General features: G+C 36.8%; 1 protein-coding gene across 1 annotated transcript; it reads left to right on the plus strand.

Moving 5' to 3' along the window:
• The first annotated feature begins 482 nt into the window (after nucleotides 1-482).
• Nucleotides 483-15,904, plus strand: LOC114415345 (acetyl-CoA carboxylase 1-like). Its single transcript, XM_028379980.1, has 32 exons — nucleotides 483-1,092; nucleotides 1,905-2,276; nucleotides 2,646-2,852; nucleotides 2,931-3,092; nucleotides 3,312-3,404; nucleotides 3,493-3,588; nucleotides 3,670-3,843; nucleotides 4,252-4,345; nucleotides 4,689-4,876; nucleotides 4,957-5,007; nucleotides 5,080-5,119; nucleotides 6,446-6,570; nucleotides 6,654-6,770; nucleotides 6,864-6,938; nucleotides 7,030-7,086; nucleotides 7,215-7,319; nucleotides 8,042-8,128; nucleotides 8,209-8,400; nucleotides 8,480-8,668; nucleotides 8,828-8,938; nucleotides 9,025-9,111; nucleotides 9,194-9,370; nucleotides 9,790-9,867; nucleotides 9,967-10,089; nucleotides 10,276-10,545; nucleotides 10,664-11,004; nucleotides 11,284-11,521; nucleotides 11,620-11,975; nucleotides 12,069-12,282; nucleotides 12,921-13,097; nucleotides 13,234-15,387; nucleotides 15,494-15,904. The coding sequence occupies exons 2-32, from the start codon at nucleotides 1,929-1,931 to the stop codon at nucleotides 15,548-15,550; spliced, it is 6,783 nt and encodes a 2,260-aa protein (XP_028235781.1). The 5' UTR covers nucleotides 483-1,092; nucleotides 1,905-1,928; the 3' UTR covers nucleotides 15,551-15,904.
• Nucleotides 15,905-16,000: the final 96 nt, after the last annotated feature.

A 16,000-nucleotide genomic window follows, 5' to 3' on the forward strand; every position in this document is an offset into this window, starting at 1 on the left:
ATTTTCTTTATGCTAATATTATTTAATTAAAATCAGAGTTTCACCTTGGAAACTTTGCTCATATTTAGTTAATATAAATATTAAAAAAGAGAAAATAAATTATGTATTACAAATATAAAATAATTTTATATCATCATTTAATTACAACTTATCATATATAATAAATTTATTAATTTTTATGATAATTACTTCAAAAATCATATAAATAATGATTTGTGATTAAATAAAGAAAATAATTTTTTTAATAAATAAGAAAAAGAAAAAAATGAAAGGAAATTTTTGTAGCCTTAAAAAATGGATTGTTATTTATTAATTATAACTCGAATTAACATGATGATATCTGGATGTGGAAACAGACAGTTTTAAATAAAATAATAGTAAAAAGGGATACAAGTAGGAGATGGTGGCTGCTGTGTTTGTTTGTTTGATGAAATAGGAGGAAGCATCGCTTCCCATATTTGACTCATCTACTACTGATTATAAGGAAGAAGGGTTGGTGGACAAACATCACCACCCAACAAAACAAAACAAAACAACGCATAGTCAATAGAGGCACCTTATTCTACATGCTTATATGTATGTTATTCTTATGTGATGCATTGATGACGTGACATGCTCCTCCTCCTCCTACCTTAGCCAAACCCCCCAAATTCTTTGAACCATTTTTACTACTACAACTACAAGTAATTTATTCATTCTCACCACCCACTAAGAGAGAGAGAGTGAAAGGGGTAGCTGGGAACCACTACTTACTACTTCTACCGAGAGAGGTGTGGCAGAAGCAGGTACCACGTGCAGCTTTCATTGAAGAAAGAGAGTGATCCAACACTCCAACAGGTCCCAACCCAATACCAACACCAAACCTACCTCACTCACCCCATCCATCAAACCCTTTTGGTTTGGTTTTTTGCATGATCATCATCACTGATTGATCATCACCATTTACATGGACTAACCCAACAACTCACCTCTCAATTATAATTCACCTTCTTAGGCTCCCAATGCTTCTCCAACTCCCACCAATTTGCTAGAATAAAATTCAAAACAACAAAAACAGATTCTTGATTTCGTCCCCACAGCTTTCTTCCCAAGGTCTGTGCTTGTTTGTGACTGTTTCTCCTCCTTATTCTATCTGTGTTCCTTTGTTTGATTCATTCTCTTATCTTCATTTTTGTATTTTTATTTTATTTTTTACAACCCCTTTTACTGAAATGTTCAAAAGGTAGCTGAGTTCTATGTTGTTCGTGAGTTTAAGGAAAAGTCTTTGATGCCCTTTTGTTTAGAATTGGTTTTGGTGTGGAGGCTCCGATAGAAAAAAATGTCTTTTTGGCTAAATCGGAAGTTAGAGGGGCTAATTGATTGAAAAGGTAGCGTGTTATAATGAGATGCTGACCTTTTTTGTTTTTGTAATTGATGTTTTCGCCATACCGAAACTAAGAGTGAGAGAGAGTGAACTGCTAGGCTGTGTTTGTCTGTTTGTATCTTACAGTGAAAACTGCAGGCTTGGGAGGAATGGGTTTGTAATAGAATTTTACGGGTGAAATCCTGATTTGCCAAAATGAGTTAACCATTTGTGGTTGACCAAATCTGGAGTTACTTATCAAGTCCATATGTGGTTGGCCAAACAGAACTTAACAACTTTTTTTTATCTGTCTATTTTCTTTTACTTCATGTCAATCTTGCCAGTAAAAGTTTAGATGGATTTTGTACTGCTTAATTATATGCTTTATCTTGAGTTTCGTCTATATATAATAATTAATAAGCTGAACAAATGATTCTTCAAAAAGTTTCCAGAATTCCGTTACTGAACAAGCAATATAAATTGAAAAAAGAATCCTAATTCCTAATTGATTCTCATATGTCTTGAGCTGCTGGTAATCTATTTTTTATTGTGCTGTACATAGGAGACTTATTGAAGGAGCGCAATAATGGCTGACATTGGGCGTAGGAATGGATATGCAAACAGTGTACTACCAAATAGGCCACCTGCTGCAATATCTGAAGTAGATGAATTCTGCAATGCCCTTGGTGGAAACAGGCCAATTCATAGTATATTAATTGCAAATAATGGAATGGCAGCAGTCAAGTTTATACGTAGTGTTAGGAGCTGGGCCTATGAGACATTTGGCTCAGAGAAAGCCATCTTGTTGGTTGCCATGGCTACTCCAGAGGACATGAGAATCAATGCAGAACATATCAGAATAGCTGATCAATTTGTGGAAGTACCTGGTGGGACCAATAACAATAACTATGCCAACGTGCAGCTTATTCTTGAGGTGTGATCTGTTGACTTTATGAGATTTTATACTTCAAGTAATTGTGATAGCAGTTTTTGTTAAGCAAAGTTGAAAGCGACAAAGTATGGATGGAAATTATACCTGGAAATGTTCATTTATATTTTTCTGCTTGTTATAAATGTTCATCGAGAAGAAACATAACGCTATCCCCCTCCCATGACATGAAATATTCATTCGATAAAAAAATGTATTGCATAATTTGTTCCTGTTGCCAAATATCTTTTTTGTTTCCTATAGTTCAATTCAGTTTGTTCTTGTCATTGTAGATTTTAGTGCTTATGTAGTAATGATTCTTTTGACCTATATAACTTATATAATCTGCTTACTGGCATGCAATGTACTGCCCAGATGGCTGAGATAACTCATGTTGATGCGGTGTGGCCTGGTTGGGGTCATGCATCAGAAAATCCTGAGCTTCCAGATGCATTAAAAGCAAAAGGAATTGTATTTCTTGGACCTCCTGCTATATCTATGGCTGCATTGGGAGATAAAATTGGTTCATCATTGATTGCTCAAGCAGCGGAAGTGCCTACCCTTCCATGGAGTGGTTCTCATGTAAATTTCCATCTCCCATTTTAGTGCCTTTCTTTTTTAAGGGATACCAGCTCATGACGTTGAAGTTTCTTCTTACAGGTGAAAATTCCGCCTGAAAGTTCCTTGATTACTATTCCTGATGAAATTTATCGGGAAGCATGTGTTTATACAACAGAGGAAGCAGTGGCAAGTTGTCAAGTTGTAGGATACCCTGCAATGATCAAGGCATCTTGGGGTGGTGGTGGTAAAGGAATAAGAAAGGTTTGCTTCTTGCATAATCAATACTGTAGCATTTAGAAAATCCTATAGCATTCATGCTGTTAATCTTGTAAGCTAATTTTGTCTTCCATGAGTATGTTAATTGTTTTCAAATTGAAAACTGCATAAATACCTATAAGAACAAGAAACTTTGTGCCAATCTTATTTTGGTATGATTTGTTTGGCAAAGTTTAGAAACTAATAGGCATATGGATTTTTTAGGTTCATAATGATGATGAGGTAAGGGCATTGTTCAAGCAAGTTCAAGGTGAAGTTCCGGGTTCACCCATATTTATAATGAAGGTTGCATCCCAGGTTAGATAATCCACTGATCTATGATCTGAATGAACATGATTCTTGGAGTCATGGTCGTATTCTGATTATCTATTTTGTTTCTAAGTAGAGCCGACATCTAGAAGTCCAGTTACTTTGTGATCAGTACGGAAATGTCGCAGCTTTGCATAGCCGTGATTGCAGTGTTCAAAGGAGGCACCAAAAGGTACAAAAACATTTTGTTGCCACACCAAATTTCCATGGTGAAATGAGTCTCATGAATGACCTAATCAATTGTCTGTAACAGATTATTGAGGAGGGGCCCATTACTGTAGCACCCATAGAAACAGTGAAAAAACTGGAACAGGCCGCTAGAAGGTTGGCTATATCTGTAAATTATGTTGGGGCGGCTACTGTTGAGTATCTTTATAGTATGGAAACTGGCGAGTACTACTTTTTAGAGTTGAACCCTCGGCTACAGGTAACTACTGTTGACTAGATCGGTTCTATCTTTATTGTATGTTATAACCTTGGTTTTGACCTACATCACAATTATTTTGTTATCTCTTGTAACTTATTCTCCTTTTGACTTTTGTTCTCCATTTGATTATGATTAATATGCCAGTATTTTATTCTAAAACGGACATGGAAGTGAGTATTGCGTTTTTATGATAACACTTAGAATTTTTATGGTAACAGGCATTTTAGCCTAGTAATTATGTTTGGGAAATGCTTCTGTATATTTTTGGAGATTTTGTATGGATGGTGGTGGTGCTTGAAATCAGCTCTTCCCGTTTTCCAGACCCTGTTTTGTTTTTTTATGTTATTTCATTTTTCCTTTATTTTTGACAACATCAGTGATTGTTTTGCTATATTGATTGTTATATAGGTTGAACATCCTGTTACTGAGTGGATAGCAGAGATAAATCTGCCAGCAGCACAAGTTGCCATTGGGATGGGTGTTCCTCTCTGGCAAATTCCTGGTACTACTTCAGATATACTCTTTATGCTAAATTGTTCACTTGATTCCTATAATTGTCCCCATTTTAAGTTTTAGTCCCTGTACAAGGAAGTTGTAAGTTTTAGTCCCTACACATGCATAAAAGTTTAAGTTTTGGCCATTGTTGCTAACATTGGAGAATTTTTTGGCAGTGTGAAACTGCTACAAAAACTTCCTTACAGTGATAAATCGCCACAAAAATTAAAATGTGGGCAACTGTAGGGACCAAATGAATAGTGTAACCTATTCTTTACTATTATTTACTTTCTTCTTGTTTGCTATTTGATTTGATTTCTTACATGTATTTCATGTGTCTCATTTAATAGAGATAAGGCGTTTCTATGGGGTGGAACATGGTGGAGGGTATGATGCTTGGAGAAAAACATCCGTTTTAGCTACCCCTTTTGATTTTGACAAAGCACAATCTACAAGGCCAAAAGGTCATTGTGTGGCTGTGCGAGTAACTAGTGAGGACCCTGATGATGGTTTTAAGCCTACAAGTGGCAAAGTGCAGGTTAACTACAAGTCCAACAGCAGTATCATCTTTTACTTCATTCATCCAGTAACTTGTACTGAGTTCAAGTATTTGTGCAGGAGCTTAACTTTAAAAGCAAGCCAAATGTGTGGGCGTACTTCTCTGTCAAGGTAAGTCTTCTGTTCTTCAATGCAGGCATAGATTAAATGTTGGGGTGCTAAATTTTTTTGGACTATTTGCAGTCTGGAGGAGGAATTCATGAATTCTCAGATTCACAGTTTGGTAAGTAGTAACTATTAATTAATTAAACAAATAATATTGATTTTCAAATGCTCAATATATCATTTTGATCTTCAATTGGGAAATTGCAGATTCCATAATATCATGTTGATATTGTTGGAATATCCACAATGCCTGCCTCAATTCCTGGGTGCAACTTATATATCTGTTGGAAAGTTCACTTAATGCCACTTGGTTTTAAGGTGGAATTTAACATGGTACTAGAGCCTATAGCCCATCATTGTGAATAACCTATTCCGGTAGGCATCACCTATTCTGGCAGGCATTTATGGAGGGGGGTGTTAGAAAGTCCTACATCGCCTGTCTCAATTCTTGGGGTGCAACTTATATACTAGTTGGACAACTTCACTAATTGGTTTTAAGATGGAAGCTAATGTGTATAGGTCTTTTTTTTCAGTTTTACCTAGTGCATATTCTTTCAGTGCATAATGAGCAATACATCTTGCCTTGGGCAATATGATTAATGTTTGCAAGAGCTAGGATGTACAGTTGGGTTTGGTGGGAGGTTGCAAAAACGGAAATTTAAATGCATTAGTCAATAGGATTTTTTTAATGAATATGAGATATAGTAAATACAGGTACTAGTTGATTTGCATGGATATGTGTGCATGTGCATTTGCTTGTGTATGTAAAATTGTTCTTCATAGGTTTCCACACATTTAAAGCAGCTGCATTGTTGATAATAGTGATCAATAATTTTTCCTCTTGTGACAATGATTTCTTAACATGCAATGGCTGTGTAATTGACAATTCATATTCATTGCCTTTTTATGTTGGTTGTCATACTTATAACTGTATTAGTGGTATTAAATGGACTATGTATCTCCAGTAGGTATATAAGGTGTAACAGCATTTGATGTATTTACTCGTAATTGTACAACTTTCTTTTCCTGTGTTATATAGGGATCTTTCTCTCTATGAATAAAACAAAAAGAAACATATTGAGTGGCGTTGTATAAATTGTGGGGGTGGAGAAGGAAAAAGGTTATGGGAATGGAGAGGAGTCTTTTAGATCACAGGAGCTAGGGAATAGGGATGATTATTATTGTGACTAGGGAGAAAAAAAAGCAAAATATCATGTCCACTCAAGGATTTCCCAGAATTAGTGAGAGCTTCTGATAATGATTTAGAAATATTGATTCTTGTGTTAAGTAATTTATATAACAAACTTCACTATTGGGGAATTTTTAACTGTAGGGTATCAATTCTCCGTAACATTCTTTCTTGTCCTTATATTCATGTATTTACACAATTCCCTTACGATAACTCACCTTATATTAGTTTTAATATCGTATCTTTTTACCTCAGGGCATGTTTTTGCTTTTGGAGAATCTAGGGCTTTAGCAATTGCAAATATGGTTCTGGGGCTGAAGGAGATTCAGATTCGGGGAGAAATCCGTACCAATGTTGATTACACCATTGATCTTCTGAATGTAAATTACTCACATGGTGACAAATTATTTTATAAAAGTTGTTTAACATGCTGAATTGACATTACCACAATATTTTATCTCAGGCTTCAGACTACAGAGAAAACAAAATTCACACAGGTTGGCTGGACAGTAGAATTGCAATGCGGGTTAGAGCAGAAAGGCCTGCCTGGTATCTTTCGGTCGTTGGAGGGGCACTCTATGTAAGCAACTTGTTTTTTATATTCTTTTCTCTTGGACTTTTGCTAGTTTCATATGGTGGAATTCATGACCTGCGCTTCTTCCAATCAATACAGAAAGCTTCTGCTAGCAGTGCAGCTTTGGTTTCAGATTATGTTGGTTATCTTGAAAAGGGACAAATCCCTCCCAAGGTATCGTGTCTAAATGGGAAGACCATATAGTTCTACTATGCATTTGAACCTTATTGTCTAGTGATTCTAATTTAGTTTATAATTATGACAGCACATATCTCTTGTCCATTCTCAAGTGTCCTTGAACATTGAAGGAAGCAAATATACGGTATTTATTCTTACAAATTTTAATTTGATGGGCACTTTCTGTTGTCTCCTTACCTTTGTTGAGACTTATGCTGCCATCATTGGCAATAATCAATTTGTGTAATTCATGTCTTGTAAAACTATTTCTAGATTGACATGATACGAGGTGGGTCTGGAAGTTATAGATTGAGAATGAATCAATCAGAGATAGAAGCAGAAATACATACTTTACGTGATGGAGGTTTGCTAATGCAGGCAAGTATTTGTTCTCTAAACAACCTATGTGTGTTTTTTTATTTTGTAGTTTTGCCCATAACAGTACTATTCATCATAGTCAACATTATGCTTATCTAAAAAAAAATAAAAAAAATCATAGTCAACATTATGGCATTCCATGGTTTGTGAACATTTTGCGTTACTATTTCATTCATCATTAGATTCTCTGTTATAGACATAAACTATTTCTGTTCTGACTTCTAAAATTTTACTATCATGATTAAATCGTTTAGCATAAACTGTTTTTGGATGTATTGTGCTTCTCCATCTGAGAAAATGTTATGCATGAAAAGTACTTCCTGTTTCTAGAGATGTTCAAACTTTTTTTGTGCCAAACCTTGGAAAGGAATGTGGGTATTTCAGTACAGATGATTTATGCATTATTTAATGATTCCATCATTTTATCACAGTTCAGACTCTGATCAAACCATATATGGAGAGAGATTTATTAAAGCATTTGATAATTCTTTAGTATGGATAGTCTGTGGTTGGTCAGTCTAGATAGAAATGATGTGTGCCTAAAGTGCATCTTTTTAATTCATGCTAGTTATAAACTTGAATATTATTGTGCTGCATCTATAACTTTATTCCAATTTAGCTAACACAGTGGTATTTTATCGATAACATCACTATTTTATAACTGGTCTGTTGTTCTATATCTGATTCTTGAGTTATTAACTAGCAGTTGCCAATTGTTACAGTTGGATGGAAACAGTCATGTAATATATGCAGAGGAAGAAGCAGCTGGAACTCGCCTTCTAATAGATGGAAGGACTTGCTTGCTTCAGGTGAAATGAGTTCATTTTTACCTTAACTATTTCTTTTGTGGCTGAGGTAAGTTTCTAAACCTCTTTTTTTTTTTATGCAGAATGATCATGATCCATCAAAGTTGGTTGCGGAGACACCATGCAAGCTTCTGAGATATTTGGTTGCAGATGACAGTCATGTTGATGCTGACACACCATATGCTGAAGTTGAGGTCATGAAAATGTGCATGCCTCTTCTTTCGCCTGCTTCTGGGATTATTCATTTCAAAATGTCTGAAGGTCAAGCAATGCAGGTATATAGCATTCTATTCCACATTGGAAGTACAGGTGTTCATATTGAAAGAGATAATCAAATAGTATCACTGTTTGCAGGCTGGTGAACTTATAGCAAGGCTTGATCTGGATGATCCTTCAGCTGTAAGAAAGGCAGAACCCTTCACTGGGAGCTTCCCAGTTCTGGGACCTCCTACTGCAATTTCTGGTAAAGTTCATCAGAAATGCGCTGCAAGCTTAAATGCCGCACGGATGATTCTCTCTGGGTATGAGCACAATATTGATGAAGTGAGTAAATTCTTCACCTTGGTTCATTAACATTGTAATTTTACAGCATTCGTAAGTGGTTGAGTCATCTGTTATTGATAGGAGATTTTTGGTTTCTATTATTATTATTATTATGAGACAATATGCTTGCCTTATTAACAAGATATACAACTATCTCAGGTTGTGCAAAGTTTGCTTAATTGCCTTGATAGTCCTGAATTGCCTTTCCTTCAATGGCAAGAGTGCTTGGCAGTTCTTGCAACCCGTCTTCCCAAAGAGCTAAAAAATGAGGTAAAGGGATACCCTGCCACCTTTTTTTCTCTGGTTTAATATCTTAAAAGTAATCTGAGCTGGTGTTGAACTATGTGGTTTTTCAGTTGGAATCAAAATATAAGGAGTTTGAGGGGATTTCAAGCTCCCAAATTGTTGATTTCCCTGCCAAATTATTGAAGGGAATTATTGAAGTGAGTTGCTTTCCCTGAATTTCTCATTCTGGTCTTTTCCCTTCTAATGTTAATAATTTATGGGGCATGTTTTACACTGCAGGCTCATCTTTCCTCCTGTCCCGACAAAGAAAAAGGAGCTCAAGAAAGACTAGTTGAACCTCTATTGAGTCTTGTTAAGTCTTATGAGGGTGGAAGAGAGAGCCATGCCCATATAATTGTTCAATCCCTATTTGATGAGTATCTTTCTGTTGAAGAATTATTTAGCGATAATATTCAGGTTATTATGATTATTCAACTGCTTGTACTAATATTATGTGGGTAAATCTGTTATGACCTTTTATGATTTCTACCCTCCAAAGTAGTTTTTTAATGGGTGATGTTAAAACTTACAAGAATCTTTGATACATTGATTTTCTGCATTACTATTTCTGGTTTTTACAAGATTCTGATAGATCATTATATATTTTTTCTTTCTCTAAATCAAATGATTTCTTTATTGTCTTGGGGTGGTGTATATAAAAACTGATCAACACATTTTAGTTTTCTTTTTTTGCCTGTTCATTCCAATGTACAAATGATTGGTTTATGATGCAACAAAATCTAAATCAGGAACTAAATAGCTCTTTTAATATAAAAGATGTTTTCTTTATCTTTTAGTTTTCTAGAATATTCATGTCCCTTTCCCTTGATGTCTAGGCTGATGTGATTGAACGTCTGCGTCTACAATACAAGAAAGATCTATTGAAGATTGTTGATATAGTGCTCTCTCATCAGGTATGAAATTTTATAACATGTTCTGTTGGGTGTTTTGCTTCCTGGATATCTTGTTGACATTATACTGCAATTAGATTAACTGCATTTTGTGATTTTCAGGGAATCAAGAGTAAAAATAAGCTGATCTTGCAACTGATGGATAAATTGGTTTACCCTAACCCTGTTGCCTATAGGGATCAGTTAATCCGTTTCTCTTTACTCAACCATACAAATTATTCTGAGGTTGGACATTACCCTGAGAAATTGAGTTCCAAGTTATATTTTTTGGACATACCATTTCTTCTACTGGGAGAGCATTGTGAATATATATCCTTCAATTATCTACTTTTGGTTTCATCTTGTGGATGATACTTTTACATCTTTGGAACATTTTGAGTGAAATCCTGATTTAAAATTTTCTTGATGCAGTTGGCTCTAAAGGCAAGTCAACTGCTGGAACAAACTAAATTAAGTGAACTTCGATCCAACATTGCTAGAAGTCTTTCCGAATTAGAGATGTTCACAGAGGATGGTGAAAATATTGATACACCCAAGAGGAAGAGTGCCATTAATGACCGAATGGAGGACCTTGTGAGTGCTCCTTTTGCAGTTGAAGATGCTCTCGTGGGTTTATTTGATCACAGTGATCACACCCTTCAGAGGAGGGTTGTGGAAAGTTATATACGTAGGCTCTATCAGGTATATCAGTTTTATGGCCAGTTCATACTTTTTTCCAACTGTGTTTTATTTTTCCTTGGGAGGTGGTGATGGAAGGGGATTATCACGTACTTTTCTAACTTCTAATATTCTCTATCAGCCATATCTTGTCAAAGGGAGTGCCAGGATGCAATGGCACAGATCTGGTCTTATTGCTACATGGGAGTTCTATGATGAGTACATTGAAAGGAAGAATGGGGTTGAAGACCAAAGTTTGAGTAAAACAGTGGAGGAGAAACATAGTGAGAAAAAGTGGGGAGTGATGGTTATAATTAAATCTCTTCAATTTTTGCCTGCAATTATCACTGCTGCATTGAGGGAGGCAACCAACAACCCTCACGAAGCACTTACAAGTGGTTCTGTGGAACCAGTTAACTATGGTAATATGATGCATATTGGATTAGTGGGCATCAACAACCAGATGAGTTTACTGCAAGACAGGTAAAGTTTCAGTAACTCCTCATATTAGTTTGAACTTTTTTTTCCCCAAATTGTGGAAGAACTGATGGCTTAATAGCTTACATTTTATTTGAGATTTATAGAGTAGTTCTAGTCTTTTAGCTATTGGTTAGATGATTTAGGATCAATATGGGACCAATAAAATTAAAAAATTTGTTTTCTAGAAGAAAACTAAGTGTCCGGTGACTAATATGCTTTTTGTCGAGCTACTGATCTGAACCTCCTTCCTCTTCTTGACAAGCAATCTTTGGTGTTTTGCAGTGGTGATGAGGATCAAGCTCAAGAAAGAATCAATAAGTTAGCTAAAATACTCAAAGAGCAGGAAGTAGGCTCCACCATACGAGCTGCAGGTGTTGGTGTAATCAGCTGTATCATACAAAGGGATGAAGGGCGTGCCCCAATGAGGCACTCCTTTCACTGGTCAGAAGAAAAGCTTTACTATGCGGAGGAACCTCTGTTGCGTCATCTGGAACCTCCGCTATCCATTTATCTTGAATTGGTAAGTTATTTTTTTCAAGTCCCTTTACTTTATCAAGTGGAAAAAGCAAATTCCATTTATATGCTTGATCTTAAACTCAAACATTTGTCTGATTATAGGACAAACTTAAAGCCTATGAGAATATACGGTATACTCCATCTCGAGATCGTCAATGGCACCTCTACACAGTTGTGGATCACAAGCCACAACCAATTCAAAGAATGTTTCTTCGAACACTTGTAAGACAGCCGACAACAAATGAAGGATTCTCTTCATATCAAAGGCTGGATGCAGAAACATCTCGTACCCAATTGGCCATGTCCTTTACTTCAAGGAGCATTTTTAGGTCTTTGATGGCTGCAATGGAGGAGTTGGAACTTAATGCACACAATGTCAATATCAAATCTGAACATGCTCATATGTACCTATATATCATACGCGAACAACAAATAGATGATCTTGTGCCCTATCCCAAGTAATTATGGCTACAAATTTGTCCATATATATTCTTTTAGCATATGACCAAGAAGCATTTGTATTTGTCTTACATTTTGGATGTTAATTCCAGGAGAATTAACATAGAAGCTGGGAAAGAAGAAATAACAGTTGAGGCAGTCTTGGAAGAACTGGCACGGGAAATCCATTCATCTGTTGGTGTAAGAATGCATAGATTAGGGGTTGTTGTGTGGGAAATCAAGCTCTGGATGGCAGCCTGTGGACAGGCAAATGGTGCTTGGAGGGTCATTGTAAACAATGTGACTGGTCATACATGCACTGTACATGTAAGTCTTTATTTACTTCGAAATTTCAAGGAAATCTTTTCTGCATGCCACAACTTTTCCATTCAGCTTTCTAAAAGGTTTCTTTTGACAAGAAAAGTAGGTGTGAGACCCTTATAAGCATCAACAATAAACACTTCTGGGGAAAACTCTTTGTCTAAGAAACAGAAGATTGGTTATGCTAATAATTAGGAAGGAGCATTTTTCTATATATTTGATAGAGAAATGCTAATCTGCATCAAGTGCAAATACCATACTCCATACCTTTAAAGTATTTACTATCTTGAAGCATTTCATAAATACAGATCATGTGAATTCATTTATTTGAGTTTCTTGAGAAGACCTGTGATGAAACCTTTTGATTGATAAGGCTCTTTGGGCAGGGAAAAAAGTCAAAAGAGTGATTTCTTTTTGATCAAGTGGAATGCTACTCTCTTTTCTTGATATCTTTAAAATTTGTTTAGTATTCACAAAGTGTGACCTTTAAGAAGTTAAAAAATATAAACAAGGACAGTGGTGATCTTCAGTTTGTACAAGTGAACAATATATTATCATTGATAGCTATATCTCACCTTCTGTATCGAGAGGATTATTAATGGGGACTATTTGTAATGATTCGATTCTTAATTGTATAATTTCAGCTATACCGAGAAAAGGAGGATACCATCACTCATAAAGTGGTATACAGTTCAGTATCGGTTAAGGGTCCACTGCATGGTGTGGCAGTGAATGAAAATTATCAACCTTTAGGAGTTATTGACCGAAAGCGTCTTTCAGCAAGAAAGAACAGCACCACATACTGCTATGATTTTCCTCTTGTAAGTTCTATTTACTGAGTTTAGTTGAAATATAGATTTCTTTTCTGTGTCTGTTTGTGTGTGTACCACTTTTTTGTAATGACCAGATGAAAAGACAAGTCAAACCATATTTCCTGAAGAGAAATAATTCTTGCAGGCATTTGAAACTGCCTTGGAACAGTCATGGGCAATCCAACAGCCAGGATTTCAAAGAGCCAAAGATAAAAATCTTTTAAAGGTAACAGAGCTTAAATTTGCAGATAAAGAAGGTAGCTGGGGTACTCCTCTTGTTCCTGTGGAGAATTACCCTGGGCTCAATGATGTTGGCATGGTAGCCTGGTTTATGGAAATGTGTACCCCTGAGTTCCCATCTGGAAGGACAATATTGGTTGTTGCAAATGATGTGACCTTCAAGGCTGGTTCTTTTGGCCCAAGAGAGGATGCATTCTTCCGTGCAGTAACTGATCTTGCATGTACAAAAAAACTACCTTTGATTTATTTAGCTGCAAATTCTGGTGCCCGTTTAGGTGTAGCTGAAGAAGTCAAATCCTGTTTCAGAGTTGGTTGGTCTGAGGAATCTAATCCTGAGAATGGCTTTCAGTATGTATATTTAACACCTGAGGATAATGCTCGGATTGGATCATCGGTGATAGCACATGAGTTAAAGCTTGAGAGTGGAGAAACCAGATGGGTTATAGATACCATTGTTGGCAAGGAGGATGGCCTTGGCGTTGAAAACTTGAGTGGAAGTGGGGCTATTGCTGGTGCTTATTCAAGGGCATACAAGGAAACTTTTACACTGACATATGTGACTGGTAGAACTGTTGGAATTGGAGCTTATCTTGCTAGGCTTGGGATGAGATGCATACAAAGGCTTGATCAGCCCATAATTCTTACTGGTTTTTCAGCATTAAACAAACTTCTTGGTCGGGAGGTTTACAGCTCTCACATGCAACTTGGTGGACCTAAAATCATGGCAACTAATGGAGTCGTTCATCTTACAGTTTCCGATGATCTTGAAGGTGTTTCTTCTATTTTGAAGTGGCTTAGCTACATTCCTTCTCATGTTGGCGGTGCACTTCCCATTGTAAAGCCACTTGATCCTCCAGAAAGACCAGTGGAGTATTTCCCAGAAAACTCGTGTGATCCTCGTGCTGCCATTTCTGGAACCTTGGATGGTAATGGAAGATGGCTGGGAGGAATTTTTGACAAAGACAGCTTTGTGGAGACACTAGAGGGATGGGCAAGAACAGTTGTTACAGGAAGGGCAAAGCTTGGAGGAATCCCTGTGGGAGTAGTTGCTGTAGAAACACAGACGGTAATGCAAATAATACCTGCTGATCCTGGCCAGCTTGATTCTCACGAGAGGGTTGTTCCTCAAGCCGGGCAAGTGTGGTTCCCTGATTCCGCAACCAAGACAGCCCAAGCAATATTGGATTTCAACAGAGAAGAGCTCCCGCTTTTCATTCTTGCAAACTGGAGAGGCTTTTCAGGAGGGCAAAGGGACCTTTTCGAAGGAATTCTTCAGGCTGGTTCCACTATTGTGGAGAACCTTAGAACATACAAGCAGCCCATATTTGTATATATCCCAATGATGGGCGAACTCCGTGGTGGGGCATGGGTGGTTGTTGACAGTAGAATCAATTCAGACCACATCGAAATGTATGCCGATCGAACAGCCAAAGGTAATGTCCTAGAGCCAGAAGGAATGATTGAGATCAAATTTAGAACAAGAGAATTGTTGGAGAGTATGGGTAGACTTGATCAGCAATTGATAACTCTGAAGGCAAAACTTCAGGAAGCCAAGAGTAGCAGGAACATTGTGGCCTTTGAATCCCTACAGCAGCAGATTAAATCACGCGAGAGACAACTTTTGCCTGTGTATACCCAGATAGCTACCAAGTTTGCTGAACTGCATGATACTTCCTTAAGAATGGCTGCCAAGGGTGTCATTAGAGAAGTTCTGGACTGGCGTAACTCCCGCTCTGTCTTTTACCAGAGACTGCACAGGAGAATTGGTGAGCAATCACTGATCAACAGTGTGAGAGATGCTGCTGGTGACCAATTGTCACATGCATCTGCAATGAACTTGCTAAAAGAATGGTATTTGAATTCCGATATTGCCAAAGGTAGAGAAGATGCTTGGTTGGATGATGAAGCCTTCTTCAGGTGGAAGGATATTCCTTCAAATTACGAGAATAAACTAAAGGAATTGCGTGTGCAGAAAGTGTTACTTCAATTGACAAATATTGGTGACTCAGCTCTAGATTTGCAAGCTCTACCTCAAGGTCTTGCTGCCCTTTTAAGCAAGGTAAAGCACTTGAACTTTTCATTTCTTTAGCTACGTTATTATTTGGTTATGTTAATTGTTTAAGGTTTATAACTTGGTTCATCATATCTTGTAAATTTTGGTGCAGTTGGAGCCATTAGGTCGTGTGAAGTTGACGGATGAACTTCGCAAGGTACTTGGTTAGAGGACCCTGTTTGTGTCTTTTAAATGTAACGCAATTATTTGTGTTGATTCCATTGGCTAAGTTGTTATCCCCAAGGGAAAGGAGGCAGTTGCATCCCTCATTGCTGAAGGGATCCGTTGCTTCAGAGTGTAAATGAAATGAGTCCTGGATGGTAATTAATTTATGCAGTTAGGGGATCACAACCAGCATCACCATGTTCCATCTATTTATTTGCTGGTTGATTGATTCTTTTCGTATAGTTGAATAAAATTATAATAATGTGTAACATTGTTTTTAATGCATAACGATTTTGGGTAGTCAATGTATGTTTTCCACAAAGTTTCAAATCACCAATGGCAGTTGATTTTAGGCAAATATTAATCAAGATTTTTCCAACAAGTTTTAATACATCTGATTGACGCATAGAATTAGAATTAGAATTTAACATTTTACTTTTACTTTCAATTTTAC

Source organism: Glycine soja, chromosome 6 (genome assembly GCF_004193775.1).
Source record: "Glycine soja cultivar W05 chromosome 6, ASM419377v2, whole genome shotgun sequence".
NCBI classification, from domain to species: domain Eukaryota; kingdom Viridiplantae; phylum Streptophyta; class Magnoliopsida; order Fabales; family Fabaceae; genus Glycine; species Glycine soja.

What these genes read in the sequence shown, in the direction of transcription:
- LOC114415345 (XM_028379980.1), top strand. Translation starts at nt 1,929, where the DNA reads ATGGCTGACATTGGGCGTAGGAATGGATATGCAAACAGTGTACTACCA. An exon ending in TTCAAAGGAGGCACCAAAAG is followed by an intron (nt 3,589 to 3,669) that starts GTACAAAAACAT and finishes TGTCTGTAACAG; the next exon opens with ATTATTGAGGAGGGGCCCAT. An exon ending in ATGAGCACAATATTGATGAA is followed by an intron (nt 8,669 to 8,827) that starts GTGAGTAAATTC and finishes CAACTATCTCAG; the next exon opens with GTTGTGCAAAGTTTGCTTAA.